The sequence below is a fragment of the Caretta caretta genome, chromosome 7, assembly GCF_965140235.1.
Source record: "Caretta caretta isolate rCarCar2 chromosome 7, rCarCar1.hap1, whole genome shotgun sequence".
NCBI classification, from domain to species: Eukaryota; Metazoa; Chordata; order Testudines; family Cheloniidae; genus Caretta; species Caretta caretta.
Window position 1 is genome coordinate 46799370 of NC_134212.1, and position 19844 is coordinate 46819213.

The following is a 19844-nucleotide window of genomic DNA, read 5'->3' on the forward strand; positions in this document are numbered from 1 at the left end:
CTGCTCCGGTTCTGGGCTCCCCACGCATCTCTGCCGGTGCCACTCTATCCTGACATACAGCCCCCCTGTTATTCCTGTCCTAAACTGAATCTGCCAGTTGCACAGGGTTGTTGTTGTTGTTGTTTTTTAATATGGACTCTACTTAGAGCCTGCTGCACTTCTTCTCTTTTGTGCCCTGTGCCAAGCCATGCCCGCAGGGCTCAGAGGCAGGCGTGTGCTCACCCCCGAGATTTTACTGCAGATTTTTCTGGGGTTTTAAGCTAAAAGTCAGGACCAAGATTTTGAAAATCTCTGAGGGCTCATGGGCAGCCTCCTTGTTTGGATTCCCAGCCTTGCTCCAAGCTGAGTGCTCGGGAATCCAGCAAACAGTGGCAATCTGTGCTGGGAAGGGGCCAGAGCTGTCCCGTGAGCCCCACTGGGAGGAGTAACGGGGAATAGGAAACTTTATGCTTAGTCAAAAGAGGAGGGTGTAATGAGCCCTGGGTGGTGGCGTATCCTGTGCACAGCCCAGCCCCCAGCTCTCTGGCAGTTCAGGTGGCATGACATACCTAGCCGTTTGCCAGTGACCCAGGACATCATCCCCCTCAATTGACCAAAGGAGCAGCATAGAGTGGGGGTTGCATGGTCTCCCACCTCCCTGCTGCCAGAGGAACTTGGCGTGGGTGGAGCTGAAGGAAGGAAACAAAAGGGGAGCATTGTCCAGACTCATTGGGCCTGTGAGAGGGGCTGAATTTCTCCGAGCCCCTCAGGTGGCCCCAGACCAAGCCATGATCTCTGAGTCCATTCGTTTAATTGATCAAGCATCGACAGTGCCTGCTCAATACAGAGAAAGCGGCCCAGGCTGGGGAGACTCTTTAAGGATCCATGTCTCTTCCTGCTCCTGGTGCCAGAGCCCTCATGCTTCTAGCTTGGCGTCATGGGGGAAGTGTTAGCTGGGGAAATGGCTGGGGGTTCTTAGGTGACTGCAGCAGGATGGGCTGAGCAGGTTCATGGCTGCAGAGTTGGAGGGGGAGAAGAGGATGTGGGACTGTGTCTGGCTGTGGATGCTGATAGGAGCGGACCAGCAGAGAGCAGCCCACTTGACCCAGACACATGGCAGAGTTGTCAATTTTACCCAATCTTTGCTTTTATAACTTTCACATTTACTCTATATACGCTGAGCTTTTGCCCTGAGATCCCCTCAAACTAATATACATATTGGTACATTCTGGAATGGGTGTATGGGGGTGTGTGTGTAAAAAATAGCATTCAACAAAACTGTGTTAAAAGAATGTTAAGGTTACAAAATCAAGCACTCAAAAATAGGGAATTGCCAGAACTAAGGTTGCCCATGTACCCTTAACTCTGCCCCTTGTGCATATACTACAGTCTTTACTTACATGATCACATTCTATTTTTTCCACAGGATCCCAGTTTCTTTTTACCCTCCTCATGCAACGAGTGGCCCTTTACCTTCCTTCTTACACACCATCCACATACAATCTGTGATTATTCATTTCTCATGGGCTTCTCTCTGGAGCTCAGCACTCTAATATCTGAGGGCCTTGCAAACATTAATGAATTTATTTTCCCGACTCATGTGTGTGATAGAAAAATATGATTATCATCCCGCCCCCCATACCTTTATAGCTGGGAAAATGAGGCACAGAGACTGAGGCTAGAATTTGTAGACATGCCCCCTAATTTGGGGTGCCTCGATGGTTAGGTACCCAGTTTGAGATACCGTCCCCTGCCTCATTCACTGCACACCTTCCAACACCTGCAACAAAGGAGGTGAGGTCCTGCAGGAAAAGAGTATGTAATTGTGTGATTAAAGACTATCATAAAGTCAACACAAGGAGGGCACTCTGACACTTTCCTATTTCCCAGCTCTTAAGCACGTGACTTTGTCACCTTAACAATAGATTTTAAACATAGTTTTGTTGTATATAATTATTGCTGCCAGCAATGGGCATCAAGGCCCGGATGAGTATGTAGACTGTAGTATGAGTATGCCCCCAGCTGCCCCCCAAAACTCTTCCCACGTCTGTCTGCACTAACGGATATGCTCTAGAATACTAGAAGTCATGCAGTGCCCCCCCACACACGTGATCTATCCCTTTATACCTTCCCTTTTTGCCCCTTCTGTATGGCAAGGCATAGCATCCTGATATGGGGGCAGGACGCCATCTGGGGCAGGCATCACAGTGCCCCGTGGATTTGCACGCGCAGGATTCTTCTCCAAGGGCGGCGCCATGGCTGAAAGGGCCTGCACTTAGAGAACTGGAGCGAAAGGAGAGGGCAGCAGTACCATGAAACCGTTATTGTCCTCTTCGGACTGCCCAGAGACGGGGAGAGCATTAGGCACACTGGGTTACCGAAATACAAATGGCGCTGTCCCCTGCACGGGGGAGAGGAGGGAGCCTGCTTTAGTGGAAGTGCGGGGAGCCGGACCTAATGCGGATATGCATCCCAGGAACGAACGGAGCCTTTGAAAGTGCTCACGGCTCCAGGGCAGGTGGGAGCTTTCTGTTCCTACAGCAGCGTCTCTTTGTGCAAGCTGGAGGGGGAGAGAGGGAGAAGTGAGCTGCCAAACCCAGTAACTCAGAATTACTGCCACCTCACAGGAGCCTAAGTCTGCGCCGCCAAGATTTCTGGCTTGGGGGGCCCTAGGGTTGAATAGCTGGGGTGGGAGAGGCTGCAGTGAGATTGAGGGGCGTTGGCAGGGCTGTGTGGGCAGCCCATGACAGATCTAGCAGCAGCTGCATGGATGAATGCTAGGGATTTCAGTGAGATCACTGTTCATTTCACTAAGGTGTTCAAGCCGTGTTTCGAGAAGGAAGAAGTGACCTCCTGTGCCAGTCTTTCAAACCAACCCTGAACACCAGCTGCACAGCTGGCCTCCCCTAGAAGATCAGTCAAGATCCACAGATGACCTATGTGACGTGAGGAGCCAAGCACAGGGCTTCCCACCTCTGGGAACAGAGCCCAAGGAGCAGCGTCAGTAGCTTAGCCAGGCAAATTCCCTCCAGTCAAGGGCAGTGGGGCACACACACTCAGGCCAATATACTGTGTCCTGAGGACTGGCCAGCCTCACCCCGTTCTCAGAGTATAGTGACGGGTATATTTCCACACTCTGTGCAGTGCCCAGCTGCATCAGTTAGTGACCTGGCACGCACCAGGCTTGTCAGCTGGTCACACAGATGGGGCATCAAGAACAGAGCTTGTGGGAGAAGCAAGGTCTTGTGGCGGAACCAGAGCAGTGGGTGCCAGGTAGCCTAGACTCCACTCCCAGCTCTGCCACTGACTTACTCTGGGGTCCTGGGCAAGTCATTTCCCCGCTTGGTGCCTCCACACACCCCACCCCACCCCCCGGGATATTGCGAGGTTTAACTAAAGCTTGCAGAGTGCCTTAGATAGCAGTGCCAACTATGGTGCTTTTGATTGGTTGTAATCTGCTGCTTCAAAGACTAGACCTCTGACCAGTCAGCTGAAGAATCATAGAACTGGAAGGGACCTTGAGAGGTCATCTAGTCCAGTCCCCTGCATTCTCTAAATATTCTCTAGACCATCCCTGACAGGTGTTTATCGAACCTGCTCTTAAAAATCCCCAATGATGGAGATTCCACAACCTCCATAGGCAATTTATTCCAGTGTTTAACCACTCTGATAGGAAGTTTTTCCTAATGTTCAACCTAAACTACCCTTACTGCAATTTAAGCCCATTGCTTCTTGTCCTAGCCTCAGAGGTTAAGAAGAACAGTTTTTCTCCCTCCTCCTTGTAACAAACTTTTATGTACTTGAAAACTGCTATCATGTCCCCTCTCAGTCTTCTCTTCTCCAGACTAAACAAACCCAATTTTTTCAATCTTCCCTCAGAGGTCATGTTTTGTAGACTTTTAATCATTTTTGTTGCTCTTCTCTGGACTTTCTCCAACTTCTCCACATATTTCCTGAAATATGGTGCCCAGAACTGGACACAATACTCCAGTTGAGGTCTAATCAGTGCGGAGTAGAGTGGAAGAATTACTTCTCGTGTCTTGCTTACAATACTCCTGCTAGTACATCCCAGAATGATGTTTGCTATTTTTGCAACAGCATTACACTGTTGACTCATATTTAGCTTGTGGTCCACTATGACCCCCAGATCCCTTTCCGCAGTACTCCTTCCTAGGCAGTCATTTCCCATTTTGTATGTGTGCAATTGATTGTTCCTTCCTAAGTGGAGTACTTTGTATTTGTCCTTATTGAATTTCATCCTATTTACTTCAGACCTTTTCTCCAGTTTGTCCAGATCATTTTGAATTTTAATCCTATCCTCCAAAGCACTTGGCAACCCCTCCGAGCTTGGTATCGTCCGCAAACTTTATAAGTGTACTCTCTATACCATTATCTAAATCACTGATGGAGATATTGAACTGGACACAGAACCGATCCCTGCGGGACCCCACTCATTATGCCCTTCCAGCATGACTGTGAACCACTGATAACTACTCTCTGGGAACAATTTTCCAACAGGTTATGCACCCAACTTATAATAGCTCCATCTAGGTTATATTTCCCTAATTTGTTTACGAGAAGGTCATGAGAGACAGTATTAAAAGCCTTATTAAAGCAAGATATACCACATCTACCACTCCCCCCCCCATCTACAAGGCTTGTTACCCTGTCAAAGAAAGTTATCAGGTTGGTTTGACACGATTTGTTCGTGACGAATCCATGCTAATTATTATTTATCACCTTATTATTTTCTAGGTGTTTGCAAATTGATTGCTTAATTATTTGCTCCATTATCTTTCCGGGTATAGAAGTTAAGCTGGCTGGTCTGTAATTCCCCAGGTTGTCCTTACTTCCCTTTTTATAGATGGGCACTATATTTGCCCTTTTCCAGTCTTCTGGAATGTCTCCCGTCTTCCATGACATTTCAAAGATAATTGCTAATGGCTCAGATATCTCCTCAGTCAGCTCCTTGAGTATTCTGGGATGCATTTCATCAGGCCCTGGTGACTTGAAGACCTCTAACTTGTCTAAGTAATATTTGACTTGTTCTTTCCCTATTTTAGACAATGATCCTACCTCATTTTCACTGGCATTCACTATGTTAGACATCCAATTGCCACCAATCTTCTTGGTAAAAACCGAAACAAAGAAATCATTAAGCACCTCTGCCTTTTCCACATTTTCTGTTATTGTCTTTCCCCCTCACTCAGTAATGGGCCTACTCTGTCCTTGGTCTTCCTCTTGCTTCTAATGTATTTGTTGAATGTTTTCTTGTTTCCTTTTATGTCCCTAGCTAGTTTGATCTCATTTTGTGCCTTGGCTTTTCTAATTTTGTCCCTACATACTTGTGTTATTTGTTTATATTCATCCTTTGTAATTCGACAGAGTTTCCACTTTTTGTAGAACTCTTTTTTGAGTGTTAGATCATTGAAGACCTCCTGGTTAAGCCAATCCAGGGTGGTCTCTTGTCATACTTCTTATCTTTCCTACGCAGTGGGATAGTTTGGTCTTGCGCCCTTAATAATGTCTCTTTGAAAAACTGCCAACTGTCTTCAATTGTTTTTCCCTTTAGACTTGCTTCCCATGGGATTTTACCTACCAACTCTTTGAGTTTGCTGACGTCTGCCTTCTTGAAATCCATTGTCTTTATTGTGATGTTCTTTCTCCTACCATTCCTTAGAATCATGAACTCTACCATTTCATGATCACTTTCGCCCAGGTTGCCTTCCCCTTTCAAATTCTCAACCAGTTTCTCCCTATTTGTCAAAATCAAATCTAGAACAGCCTCCCCCCAGTAGTTTCCTTCAGCTTCTGAAATAAAAAATTGTCTCCAATGCATTCTAAGAACTTGTTGGATAATCTGTGCCCTGCTGTGTTATTTTCCCAACAGATGTCTGGGTAGTCGAAGTCCCCCATCACCACCAAGGCTTGTGATTTGGGTGATTTTGTTAGTAGTTTAAAAAAAGCCTCATCCACCTCTTCTTCCTGGTTTGGTGGTCTGTAGTAGACCCCTACCGTGACATCACCCTTCCTTTTACCCCTTTTATCTTTCCCCAGAGACTTTCAGCAAGTCTGTCTCTTATTTCTATCTCAACCTCAGTCCAAGTGTGTACATTTTTACTATATAAGGCAACACCTCCTCCCTTTTCCCCCTTCCTGAGCAAGCTGTATCCTTCTATACCAATATTCCAGTCATGCATATTATCTCACCAAGTCTCTGTGATGCCAACTATGTCATAGCTGTGTTATTTACTAGCATTTCCAGTTCTTCCTGCTTATTCCCCCTACTTCTCGCATTAGTATACAGACATCTAAGAAGCAGTTGCATCACCTCAGTTAGGGGAGGGAAGTGAGAAAGTAGAAGGAAGCTGTGCTGACACATTCCGGGCAGTAGAGGGTGATAGAAATATGCTTTCCTTTGATGAGTCCTTGGGAGCAGACATTTTACAAAGCCTGGGTCATGGGTGGACCTTGGAGAGTCCATGCTGCAGGGTTGGAAGTGTTGAGGCTATTCTAACTCCTCTTAGATATTCCAACAAGAGCAACAATCAATGCCATGGTTTTGGTGATGTGGGCACCTGCCTACTCCGGACTAGGCTGAGGCCTTGTCCATATGGGGAAATTGACCTGCTTTAGCTCTTCTGGAGTAACTATGAAATCACTTTTATTCTGGACTAGTGTGTTCAGACAGGCAGCTGTTCCAGACTAGCTTATTCTGCAGTAGCTACACTGGTCAGTTTCCCCAAGTAGACAAGGCCTGAGATCCAGATCACTCTTCACACTGTTTTGTCACCCAGCCATCCAATGAGAGTGACTTTCACTCATTTTGAAGATGATGAAGTTCTGAGAAGTTCCACATTTGCATTCATGCCCAGGCAGCATACAGTGTCTCAGCTGGCATTTAGGTGTGTTCCTCTGCGGTGCAGTCATTTCACTCTGCACTACAGCATCCATGGGGATACAGGGAGGGCTAGCCCTGTCTCTGCAGACAGGGCTGTTGCTTACCATGTGGAAAAGCATAACTGTTGCTTCTCCCCAGTTCTGGGTCATGTGCATCTCATCTAAGGGTGCACGCCCTTAATGCTGCAGCAGTGTTGTCTTTTCCTTTTTGGCTTAAAAAAATCCAGGGAAATGAAATGCAAACAACTATGTTAATACAACATTGTGATGGCCGATGTAAACACAGAGTGGTTCAAAGAAAGGCTAAAGTTCAGGTTCTCCTAGGAATGCCTACTCATGGCTCTGCACTGGCGTGGTTTTGGGGCTTCCCAATTCGACTGTTAACCCTTATGGGATAGTCCTGAGGTGTTTTGCATCTGCAGTGTGGCCAGTTTCCTGAGAGGTGAGGTGTTAAGGGTCCTGTGCCAAGGAGGGTGAGGAGTCTGTGGCTGAGAGAAGGGAGGGGCCTGCTCAACTCGCTAAGGTGGAGCGTGTCCTACACTGTGATGCCTCCCGTCCATGCCAGCCAGCCCTGCTTTTCCTTGCCTCAGTCCCACTGAGGAACCTGCATTTGGCAGGGAGCTCACATCAGGGGCATGCTAGCCTAGAGCCAGGGCAGCAGTATTCAGCTCCGAGGCTGGCCTGTGTATGAAGGAGTCTAAAGAGCAGAAGGCGCTGCTTGCCTGGGGAGGAGGCAGAAGGGCACTCTTGATGCTGGTAGGGAGGAGGGGGCATAGGAGAAGCTAGGACGTTGAATGGGGATATCATTTGGAACAGGGAAGGAGGAGGGATGGAGCTGGGCTGGAGCAGGATGTAGTGAAGGAGAGAGACTAGAACAAGTTATCACAGGTCACTGGTCTCTTCCTGAAACTCTAAGGGTTAAATGTACCTTGTCCAGCATGTTCAATGTGGGCGAATTAATGCTATTCTGGGAATGTGAGCTTGAACATCAGCACCAGACTTTGTAGCTGGTTACTACCATGCACACTCTATATTTTGGTGCTTTATAGTGAGTGTTGATGGGCCGAAGGACTTCACAGGGGACAGTTCAGCTGGGTTAGAACCTTTTATCTCTACTTTGTCCTCCTAATGGTCCAGTCTGTAATGAGTACAATAGAAACACCAGAATACAATGGAGATGGCCTCTGGAAGCCACATACCAGTCATAACCTCCCACCCAGTCCCCAGGAGTTTGGGATGGAGCCGAGTGGGGTGATAATATAGCAATGTACACTCTCTGGTGTTTTCTGCAGCTGAGACAGTTATTGATTCCTTTGCCCTGCCCCTCCCTGGGGGAAAGACTAGAGGAGTCGCATACTTTTTCTGGGGTTAATCTGATTGGCAGATCTCTTACTGATGGGGATCTCTGTCTGGGAAGTTTCTTCAGTGAGGGGATGGGCAATGGAGCAACAAGGTGAATGAGGCCTTCAAGGATAGAGATGTAGCAACAGCCTTTTCTTCGCTGCTGTGCTCAGCCCTGCACTCTACCAGCTCTGCCTTGCTCTCTCCTTCCCCTCCATGTTAACCTGCTCCTCTTCTCTTCAAAAGGGGCTGACACCCTGAGCGAGACGAGCTCCATCAGCCTGGAGGCCACGACCGACAGCAGAGAGACTTCAGTGGCCACCTCCATCCTGTCCTCCTTCACAGCTGGCCGCGGGCGGGATGAGGCAGACAATCGCAGCGAGCACAGCTACAGCGAGTCAGGGGCCAGCGGCTCCTCCTTCGAGGAGCTGGATCTGGAAGGCAACGGCGATGGGTCGGCAGGGCAGCCTTCTGACCTGAGCTATGCCGAAGAGCCGGAGACCACAAAGGCCAAGTGGGCTAAGGAGCCCACTGCTCTGGAGAAAGAGAAGGGTGAAGAATAAACCAGAGTCCTTCCAGCTTCCTCCCCTTTAGTTGGGAGGAACTGATCTGTCCTGTTTTCTTTCTCTCTAGCCAAGAGATTTCAGTCATCGATTCCCATTGAGCCCCGCACCCTTCTCCTCTGAGGACAGATGTTCCGAGTGTTATAAAGAAGGACAGCTACACTAAGGTGGAGCGTAGCTAGGAGCTGTTCCCCAGGAGCCTTTCACCCACTTGTGTGCTGTAGCAGAGAGCTGGGGGTGCAGTCTGTTTGATGAGCAGTGAAATGTTCTTCCAGGCTGCATGTGTATAAATGTGTGGTGAGCTCTCTGCATGAGCTGTGGATGTGTGTGTGTGTGTAACACATGTTCTCCCTTTGCCTGTCTCCCTGCTCCATCCCTCTATCTCCTCAAGGCAGCCTGGTTCTCCACTGTACAGAGACACATTGACTGGCACCAAAGAGCAGACAGTGGTTTTATTCCATGGAAAATGGAAATATACAATGTAAAATTGTCCTCCTGAAACGGATGTTAAGCTTTTGGGATCTGTAATAAAGCAAATGCTTTTCCTCTGAGGTGTGAGGGCTCAAGGGGAGGGTTTTGTGATTCTGTCCTTTAACGCATGGGCTCGTCTGTTACCCCGGTCCTTGGAGAGCTGAGTAAGCCACACGCTTGGCACTTGCGCTGTTTCCAAGTGATTTTTGGAACAAAAGTGGTGCTCCCAGCTGATCCGAGTTTGAAGTTTCTTAGCGGCTTGCCTGGGCTGTGTGAAATGCAGTGGGGGCCATGCCATCCAGACCTTGGGGAGCAGATGTCCCCGTCACTGAAATCACCATCATTGCTGGAACTCTGCTTCCTGCATAGCAGTTTGAACAGAGAGGCCAGGAGTGAAGGCTGTGGACACCAAACTCCCTGAGGGCCCAAAATGCTCCTTCCAGGTCGGGGAAAGGCATATTGGCAGAGGCAGCAAAGGGAAGCCAGCACTGCTGCCCCTGTGCCATGGTAGAGAACTTCAGTGTCTAGGGTTGCCGGTCTGACTCCAGTCCCCTTAAAAGTCACTTAGAATAAAAGCTCTCAACTTGTCACTCAAATCCTTGTCTCCAAAGATGAAGTCTGATCCAGCCAGCTGCCTGCTCTGCCTGTTCCCACTATCTCCTTTCCCACCCTGTTTCCAGACAGACCATGTCCCAGGCTTGACATTTCTAAAGACACTCTTGCATCAGCTGTTGCAGCCTCCTTGAGTATTTTCAATGGACATATTCCTTTGTGGAGGGGATTGGGGTGGGCGGGGAGCTGGTCCATGTTATTCTTTGTGATAGATTTGGGGAATAAAGTCCTTTCCTGGGTTAGGTTACAGATTCCTGGGTGTTGTGCTGTGTTATAGAAGTGTCTGTGCAGGAAGGGTGGCTGGATGAGGTAGAGCAGAGGTCATGCAATGGCATCTGTCACAAGGCGCCTCCCACATGAGACGCCCTCCTGCAGCAAGTCAAGGCACAGTGTGACTCAGTTTCCCTCCTTCAGAATCCCCAGAAATAGTCCAAACAGTCTTCTGAGGACTAATGGCTGTGGTGGGGTTAATTGATTAAAAAAGAAAGCCCTGTGTGCAGAAACCCTAACAAAACCAGTCCCAACACCATAGTTCAGACAGTATATCAAACAGGGCCCTGGTGTTCCTTTCCTTTCCCCAGCTCTCCAGTACGGCTCCTTCCTCCCTCACCATGTCCCGGCTCTCCGGCACGGCTCCTTCGCCATGTCCCGGCTCTCCGGCATGGCTATTTTCTCCCTCGCCATGCCCCGCGGGGCTCTCTGGTACAGCTCCCTCCGCTCTTGCCATGCTCTGGCTCTCCAGTACGGCTCCCTCACCATGCCCCGGCTCTCCGGTACGGCTCTGTCATGCCTTGCTGCTCCCCGGCTCTTGAGTATGGCTCAAGTATTCCTCACCATGCTGCATTCTCAGCTTGGCCTGGCTTACAGCAGGCATCTCAAGCTACTGGTGTCAACCTTCAGCCCTCTCCTTTCTTCTCTGGCCATGGTGCTCTGGCTCCTCAGCCCCTCCACAGGCTCCCTGCTAATTTTTCACTCTTTCCAGGGGCAGCCTGCAGGGAGCTTCTCTGTGGCTTCCCCAAAGACCTCTTCCTGTCTCCTCCCCTCAGAGTCTCCTCGTTCTTTATAGCCCTCAGGTGCTGCCCCCTCCTTAATTGGCAAAACTGGGAGCGGCTGTTCTGGCACCTGGACCTACTTCAATCTCAGGGGGCAGCATGCCAGTGCTGGATCTGTATCGGAGCTAGTGCAAGGGCAGGGTTCTGGGGGCAGGAAGCCAGGAGAGTCAGTGCAGCTGGGGCTAAGTGCTGGTGGTTCTCTGGTGCCTTAGCCTGGTGGCACAGATGGGAAGTATTCGGTGCAGCCCAGGGGGTGCAGGGATATCCCAGTATTGCAGATTCTTAGGTGCTGTAGTTGAGGGGAGCTGGTGTCCAGGTGCTGGAGGTTCCTGGATGCTGTTATTGCTCTACTTTGGTCTCATTAGTTTTTCCTTGATGTTGTGTTGTAGCAGAGACTGTGTTTAACAACTGTGAGTTGTACTATTTGTTCTGCCCTTGTACTAGCTGCAAAACCCTAAATCTTAGAGTCCTCAGGGTGGAGTGGAGACTCCATGATGCCCATCTGTTGCTGGTGACATAACCTGTAGATTGGGGTGGGTCTAACACATCTGCCTCAAGGATCTAAAATGAAGCTCTGGCCCAGATCCATCCCTGGTGTAAGGGATGGAAGCCCTCCTGAAGCTCACGGAGATACAGTGGAGATGACTTGGAGTCTGGGATCCGTGAGAGAAGAGCTGTGAATTTTCAGAGCTCTATGGCTGTGACTTAGTGAAGGCACTGAGAACAGGGAGGGAGAGAGGAGGGGGTTTGAAAGGGTTGATCTTCCCCACAGTGCTGCTGCTCCTTTTGCTCACGTCCTGCTTGCAGGGGTCTTGGATCAATGTCTCGCTCCGCGTTTGTTAATGGACCTGGATCCATACTGTGTGAAAGGAGTTCAGCACTCAGCAGAGCATCAGGCTTGCCTTGTTCCTCAGCATCGACTCAGCCTGGGGGGAAATCAGTGGGGATGCAATTATCAGAGCCATCCCCGTTGCCCTGGCGGGTCTGCCTGGCAGCTCTGCTCCCTCACCCAGCCCTCCCCTTTGCATCTTGATTCCTCTGTGCTCTTGCTGCTCTTGGCACCACTGTAAATCTATCCCAGTGCTGGAGGTGCGTATCAGAGCTAGTGCTCAACACGGGCAGTGGGCAGCACCTTGCTTTGGGAGGACGCTTTGCCTGCCCCCTCCCACAAAGGTCATAGCATCTAGAAGCTGGAGCAGATACGTCCTCTGAATATAGACAGTTGGCTGGGTTGGGGGTTAGGGTTTTCCTAAGTGGCATCACCATGCCCAATGCCCCAGCTATTGGTGGCAGGTCCTAGGGTGTATGGGACCACCTGGATCTCACTGCAGCTGGCTGTGCTCAGTTGGTTCCTTGTGACATAGCAATGGCTGATGGTGCCCCTGGATTTACTTGAACATCACCAGCTGCTGCTGCTTGGCATGCAGTGGCATCCCCTGGGCATCAGTTGGGGCATCAAAGAGCAGATCCTCAGTGGTGCCAGCTCTGAGGGAAGATTTTACACATGAAGCATCCGCCATTTCTAAAGGCTGTGTGTTTGTATCTGTGTGTACCTGTCTTTTCCTGTATGCATGTGTGTGTGCATGTCTGAGTGTACACATGCATGTCTGGGTGCCGGTATGCAGACGTGTGTGCATGTGTGAGTGAACACATGTATATCTGAGTGCCTGTATGCAGGTGTATGTGCATGTATGGGTGTACATGTGTATATCTGGGTCCCTGTATGCAGGCATGTGTGCATGTCTGGGTGTACACATGCATGTCTGGATGCCTGGATGCAGGCGTATGTGCATGTCTGTGTGTATAGGTGCGTGTGTGTGTGTGCTTGGATGCAGGGATGTGTACCTGTTTCTCTGGGTCTGTGGGGGCACGTATGTGTGCAGAGGAAGGAGCAGCAGGAGTGTCAATAGAAAATGCACTGTCCTTCCCCCCAGATTTTGCTGACATATGGAAATATTATCCCCTCTCTGCAGCACTGTTATATTGTTTTTTAAAGAAAAAAGTAATTTTGCTCCATTTCACAGTATCTGCTGCTTATTTGTGAACCCTGCTGTGAGGGGGGAAGAGCTGTCAGTGTTGGGGCTTTCTATTTGCCATTTATAAACAAATGCCATGTTGTTTGAGTTTATTGCTTTAAAACTGTGTGTGTGTCTGTGTTCAGCCCTCCCTATATGCATAGCCATTGTGTGTGTGTACACACCCCTCCCTGTATGCATGGACTCCCTGTGTGTGTGTGTAAACACCCCTCCCTATATGCACAGACTCTGTGTATATGTGTGTCTGTGTACATCCTTCCCTATAGGCCTGGACACTGTGTGTGTGTGTGTTTAGATGCCCCTCCCTGTTTGCATGGACACTGTGTATATGTATGTCTGTGTACACCCTTCCCTATATGCATGGACTCTGTGTGTATGTGTGTCTGTGCACACCTCTCCCTATATGCACGGACACTGTATGTGTGTGTGCACCCCTCCCTGTTTGCATGGACTCTGCATGTGCACATATGGGTGCAAGGACTCCCCTTTGTGTGTGTGTGTGTGTGTGTGTGTAAGGGCACTGTGTGTGGGCATGGACACACATCCCTGGCTGTAGGAGTGCATGGCTGAGTATGCGTAGATGGGTGGGTGTGTGTGGCCAGGAGTTTGGGTGTGCATGAGTCTGGGCGTGGGAGCTGTTCGGCGTGTGCCTGGATTGGTCTAGGTGGGTATAAGTGTTTGCCCATCCATGTGGCTAGGTCCATGCATCAGGCAAAGCGGGGCTGAACCTTTGTGCTGAGGCATCTCCCACTTGGCCAGGCTGCGTGTGAGCAGCATGAGAGGAGCTGCCCTGCTGCTGCAGGGTACCGGGATTATGAGTGAGATGGGGCATGCTGGCATGGGCCCCTGGGGCATTCTCCTCTGGCAGCTCATGGCCTCCAGGACTCGTTTGTAGACAGTGGGCACAGTCACCACCCTCCCGCTGCAGCCCTAGCGCTTTCACCGGGGTTTAAAACGCGAAGGCCAATGAGTGGAGCCATCAGTCATCCCCAGCGAGGGGCCAAGCTGTGTTGGACTCCAGGCACCATTCCCTGGCTCTGAACCGCCTTCCCCCCGAGACCACTAGCCAAGAGGGGTAGGTGGAGACACTCAATCCCTCCTAATACCACCCCTTCCCCTGGACCAGGCAAACCTGTCTCTTTTGGGATAGAGTGCAGGCACCTGAAGGGGATTAGAGAGCCAGTCCCCTTATTCAGTGGTTTTCAAACTTTTTTCTGGGGACCCAGTTGAAGAAAATTGTCGATGCCTGCAACGCAATGGAGCTGGGGATGAGGGCTTTGGGGTGTGGGAGGGGCTCAGGGCTAGGACAGAGGGTTGGGGTGCAGGGGTGAGGGCTGCGGTGTGGGGCCAGGAATGAGGGGTTCAGGGTGTGGGAGGGGGCTGTGGGCTGGAGCAGGGGGTTGGAGTGCTGGAGGGGATCAGGGCTCTGGGCTGGGGATGCAGGCTCTGGGGTGGGGCCCGGAATGAGGGGTTTGGGGTACAGGAAGGGGTTCCAGGTTTGGGGGGGGCTCAGGGCTGGGGCAGGGGATTGGGGCGTGGGGTTGGGCATGGATTTACCTCCTGGCCAACGTGTGGAACCCCATGGCCCCCCTGCCTAGGAGCTGGACCTGCTTCTGGCTGCTTCCAGGGTGCAGCGCGGTGTCAGAACAGATAGGCACTAGCCTGTCTTAGCTGGGCAGCACTGCCAACGGTTGGCGGTGCTGACCAGAGACACTAGGGTCTCTGGGTGCTGAGCAAGGCGACCCAGTGCCTTACATGCCGCGACCCAGTACTGGGTCGCGACCCAAACTTTGAAAAACACTGCCCTAATAAAACCACTGCCGTCTGTGCTAACAGCCCCACCCTGGAGAGGGAAGTGATGGCTCCCTGATCCGCTGGGTCCGAATGGAAATAAAGGAAGAGAACTCCTTCTGGTACATCCTCACATCCCTTGGAACGATCTGCCATGGTGACCTCCCAGCATAGCATTTCCCATGCTGCCAGAGGCCTCCATGTGGCTAGAGAGGGGTAAATTCCCAGTGCAAAGCTATTCGGTCCACACATTCCTCCTAACTCTCCAGCTCTGTCTAATACAGGGGTCCAGAGCACACCCCTCCCTGCTGCATGGCAGGTCTGGATTGTTAGCTCCCTGCAGCTGCCTGCAATGGGTGGCTGAGCCCCTGTGAACGTGAGTCCCTGAGAGACCTTGGGGTGAGCAGTGACTCCTGATGACTCCAGGCCACATCTGCCTCTGGCTCCTGAGCACCATTCTGCCTGCTGGGGAGCGAGGCGGAGAAGGCATTGTGAAAAGCCGGGGAAATTCATTTTGTTGCAGTCTCGCTCTAAGGTGGTCTGGTGGTGCTGTGCATGGCATGGCAGCTCCTTCTCTGGGGACTGCGGTGATGGGGAGTGGGGAAGGTGGGACCTAGGTGCACAAGTAGCTAATGCATAAGCCTTTCCTCTCTGGCCTCTGGTTCTGGTTGGGCCCCAACTAACACCGAATGGCTTGGACCCATCTTAGCCATAATCAAGGCACAACTGGCCACGGTGGCCGGTCTCTGTTTAGGAGAGACACAAGTGCATAGGCTAAACCGGATGGGAGCCTGGGTGCTGCTTGTCGGGGGAAGATGCAGTAAGGAACATGTCACGGCACCCTGCCTGACTCTGCCATTGCTGACTGCCTGGCCCCTTGGCAACACCAGAGCCCAGTTCAGACCGAAGCGAACACTGGGCTGTAACTGTGGGTGTTGCTCTACTTTGAAGCACCAATGGGGCCTGAAGCAAAGCAGGGCCAGGGTAAAAATCTGGGATTGCAGAGCCAGCCAACATGGGCTCGTTGCACTGGATTTTCAGGCAGCAAAGGCTGAGCACAAATAAAGTCCTGAGGCCAGATGCACCTCTGGGGGTAACTCTATTGAAGCCAAGGGATTTGTATGAAGGAAGAATTTTGTCCCTGGCAGAAATAGCTTTGAACAAAGCAAATTGTCCCTGCGGGTGGCTTGTTTCTGTTGAACCCCAGCGGGTGAGCTGCAAGGGCTCTCCTCTCTCTCCCCGCTGCCTCCTGCAGTGGTGGGTCTCCTCTAAATGGGGCCCAGACCCACCCCAGGGTCAGGCCTGGTTGCTGTGGTACCACCTTCTCCACACTGTGCCTGTTCTCTGGGAAAGGGACCTCGTCACTGGATCTCAGGTCCCATCAGGTTCCATGGAGGGAGCTGCCACTTTCACACTGGGGTCCTTGGAACTCACTTCAGGTGGCCCCTAGTTTGGAGCCGAGCTCTTTTCTGAACTACAGGCAGGGCACTACAGGCAAGCCATGGGTGGAGGAGAAGGGAGCGGGTGTAAGAATGCCCTGGTTGATAGTGTCATAAGTAGAACTGGGCCTGAACCGGTGAGCTCCGAAGACCCCTGGACTTTGGGGAAGTTCAGACCTGATCCCCTCCTTTGCACCTGTCTCCACATCTCTGACCAGGCTGATTCAAATACCTCTCTCCAAACACCACCTCCCCACAGTGCTCAGTTCTGGATTGGCAACATCCTTCTTGTCCTAAGGAGAACAAAGGGTGAGTGGAGCAGTACAAATATGGTGCTCTGAATGGCTCTCACAGAGGCCCAGATCTCTAGAGTGGCATGCAGTGCCCAGAACAGCTCAGGTGAGCAGGCACGTATGGGTATGTGGGGAAACATATCCAGACTCACTCTTGCCTCAGATGGTGCACAACAGTGAACTGGGCACATATGGTTGGCATGCTCCCTTCTGCATGCCTGGTTTTGAAAGTCTAAAGTTCCTTTCTCCCTTCTTTGACCGTGAAGCTCTGCAGAACAAGCCTCCAGGGAAGGCCTAGGGAGAATGACTTGGGTGTGTTTGATAAATAGGAAGAAAACAAAAGTTTCCACTGGCCAAGTCATTTAGATTGTCCACCTCTGGTCTGGTTAAAAGCCGCATCTCACCAGCCTCCATATTTGTGTGGTCTGCACATGCCAGTCACTCCCACAGCCCCTTTTGGGCACTGGGAGGTGCAGCAGCAACAGGCTTTGCATGCCCAAAACTCATCTGTGTTTGTCTTGGGGGAGTTCTGGGAATGCAGATTCTATGTAGGCTCCAAATTGTTTGGACATGCGCAGTAGAACTGCTGGATGCCAAATCCACTTGCAGTGCCTTTGGGAGCACAAACAAGCTTTCATTCAATCATTCACAGACAGACGCTATGTAAATGGCTGCATGTGTGCAAACAGAGGCCAGGTTTTGGAAATGAGGTCCCAAAAGTAGCCTGAGTTGAGCGCCTTGAAGATCTAAGATAAGCGATTTTAGTGTGAGAGCTTGTCACACCCGAAGATATTGACAGAGCTGTTAGAGAGTTCGCTTATTTTGGCCTGAAATGAAAACCTTGTTATAGCTGTATTTAAACATTGATTTTATATGTCCCAGGTTTAAGTTTATCGATGTACCAGGCTGGTTCAGATGTAGGTGTTGGGAAGGGAAAAGAATTTCCTTATTGAGATAAAACTTGTCCTTAATACTCAGTGCACACCGCAAAATCACCATCCTAATTCTGGATAGGATACCAGCAGATGTGATACCAAAATGGAAAATATAACAGCTGAGGCCTGGGTTCCTTGTCATGGATGATCGGGGGGCACTTTGGAAAGTTACAGTGGCTGTTTTGTATGACTGGTTTCTCTTGTGACTTGGATTTCTGGCATTGAAAGAGACTTGGGGGCTTTTATTCTCCGACACCCCTGTAGGAAGCATAGGACAGCACACCACCAAGCTGCCTTCCCTTCCCCCAGCTCTTGCAGCTAAATGTTTCCCATGGGACACACTGTCAATTCCTGTGGAGCCATCCTGCTGCAGCTGCTGGCCCCAGCTCCTCCCCTGCAGAGTCCGCTCTCCACTCAGCCCCCGCCTTCTCCTCCAGGTGCAGCGTCACTCCTCATTCCTGAGAGGGGACGTGGGTTGCTGTAAGCAGAGTGAGGCCAGCGGGGGGAGCCCTGGTGCAGGACCTGGCCCCATGGCAGAGGCAAAGAGGAGCAGCACTGTCCAGTGTGCCCAGGCATGGGAGCATGGGAGAGGAGCAGAGCAAGGAAGGAGGAAACCAGACTGAAGAGGAGGGAGGGCAGGGAGCATGCAAGGGAATGGACAGGAGAGAGGCAGGGCTGGAGTCAGGGAGACAAGATATCACAGGCTGGAAATATGCGCAGAGAAGATGGGAAGCAGGTCTGGTGTTGGCACAGGCCAATTTCTAGAAGGGTTGTGCTTAATGGAGAGGTCAGCAGTACTGCCCCTCAAATTCTCTGCTCCACGGGGCTAGCTGCAAAGGGATAAGGACAAGCATCCACTGCCAGCTCAAAGGATTCTGGGGCACGCTTGGGAGCAACAGGAGATGAGTCAAAGTCAGTGTTGACTAGGGATCCCATGTGGCTAGGCCTGGCCCGGACAGAGGGGGGATGGCCACCAGGAAGAGGGGAGGTTAAAGTATGGTCAAATGCTGCAGGACAAAAGAACCATAGAGCGAGGTCAGATGAAGAAGGGAGCTAGGAGACAAAGCCATAGAGAGAGCAGGGAGACCAGCCTGGCCTTCCCTCACCAGTGCCCTGATCACCACCTTGCCTGCCCCGAGTGCCTTCAGACAGTACTGAGGTCCCCGGGAGCAGCGGGCATTCAGCACTTAGCAGGAGAAGCTCAGTAGCCAGGAGGGAGGATGTTAGTGGGTAGGGCCTTGGTCTTGGACTCTGGAGTTCTGGCTTCATCTCCCAGCTCAGCCACAGCCCTCCTGTGTGAAGTTGGGCAAGTCACTTAAGCTACCCTATGCCTCCGTTTCCCCACATGTAAACAGAGGCCAACCCCCCCCCCCCCACACACACACACACACATACACACAGGGGAGTTGTGGGGAATGGCTGTGCTAAGAAACTGTAGTGGTGAGGGCCAGATAACTAAAATAGAGAACTTTGCAGGACTTGGGCATCCCCTCTAGGTGACAATATTCAAGGGCATCTCCCATGCCTGTCTCCCCTCTTGCTGGGGAGGGGGCATTAGCATCCAAGGTATGAAGGGGAACATGTGCCTCCTGTTTAGAAAAGGTCACAATTAAACCTCAACCGGTGATTGACATATGATAATTCATAAATATTTTGTGCTCTGAGTGATAAAATATTAAAGTCCTCTAGCTTGGAGGGAAGATGTTTCTCTCCCTGGGTGTTTATCTTTGCTACTGAGCATTGCAAAACAACAACCCCCCCCCTGAAATATTCATGCGCTGCTGAATTGCTGGTGGGCGCTGGGGCCTGACTGCAATTCCTAAAGGCACCTTGTCCTGCGAGCTGACGGAGGGTTGGGTGAAAAGCAGCTGAAAATGGCATATTGGCTAGAAAGCGATGCCAAAGAAAGGAGGAGACGAGCAACATTGATCCTAGCAACATGTTGCCTTTCTACAGCAGCTTGTGACTGAGGATCTCCAAGCACTTTATAGACACTGGGGAATTAACCCCACAACCCCCCAGGAGGTGGCTCAGTGGCATGAGCCTCATTTTACAGAGGCGAACACGGAGATACAGGGAGGAGAAGTACTTTGTTCAAACGATGCCCAGCACGTTAGGAGCAGGGGCAGGAACAGAGGCCAGGAGTCCTGATGCCCAGTCCTGTGCTTGGACCCAGCCTTGTTCTTCGACGATTCTGTATCCACTGTGGGTTGCGCCTGCACTGGGAGCCAGAGGATTTGAAGGTAGCCTCTATTGGTCTGCGCACATGCCTGGCTCACTTGGTGCCTCTGACCAAGGGATAAAAGGGTGGGTGGATCAACCGCCTCTCCAGCTCCTGCTCACCGCTGCATAGTCCAGGTTGGAGGCTTTAGTGTCTGCAGCTTCTGCTTTTTTCTATCAAACAAGAGTCTTCTAGTTTGTAGCTAGTTTAA

The 19844-nt window shown here is 50.9% G+C and overlaps 1 protein-coding gene across 1 annotated transcript in view; it reads left to right on the forward strand.

Annotated features, from left to right (window-relative positions):
• The window catches only part of TEX264 (testis expressed 264, ER-phagy receptor), a 139290-nt gene extending 126233 nt beyond the window's left edge, over positions 1–13057 (forward strand). The window contains exon 6 of the mRNA XM_048857805.2: positions 8467–13057. Coding sequence (XP_048713762.2) covers positions 8467–8783 — 317 coding nt within the window. The 3' untranslated portion in view covers positions 8784–13057. The remainder of the gene's footprint in view (positions 1–8466) is intronic.
• Positions 13058–19844: the final 6787 nt, after the last annotated feature.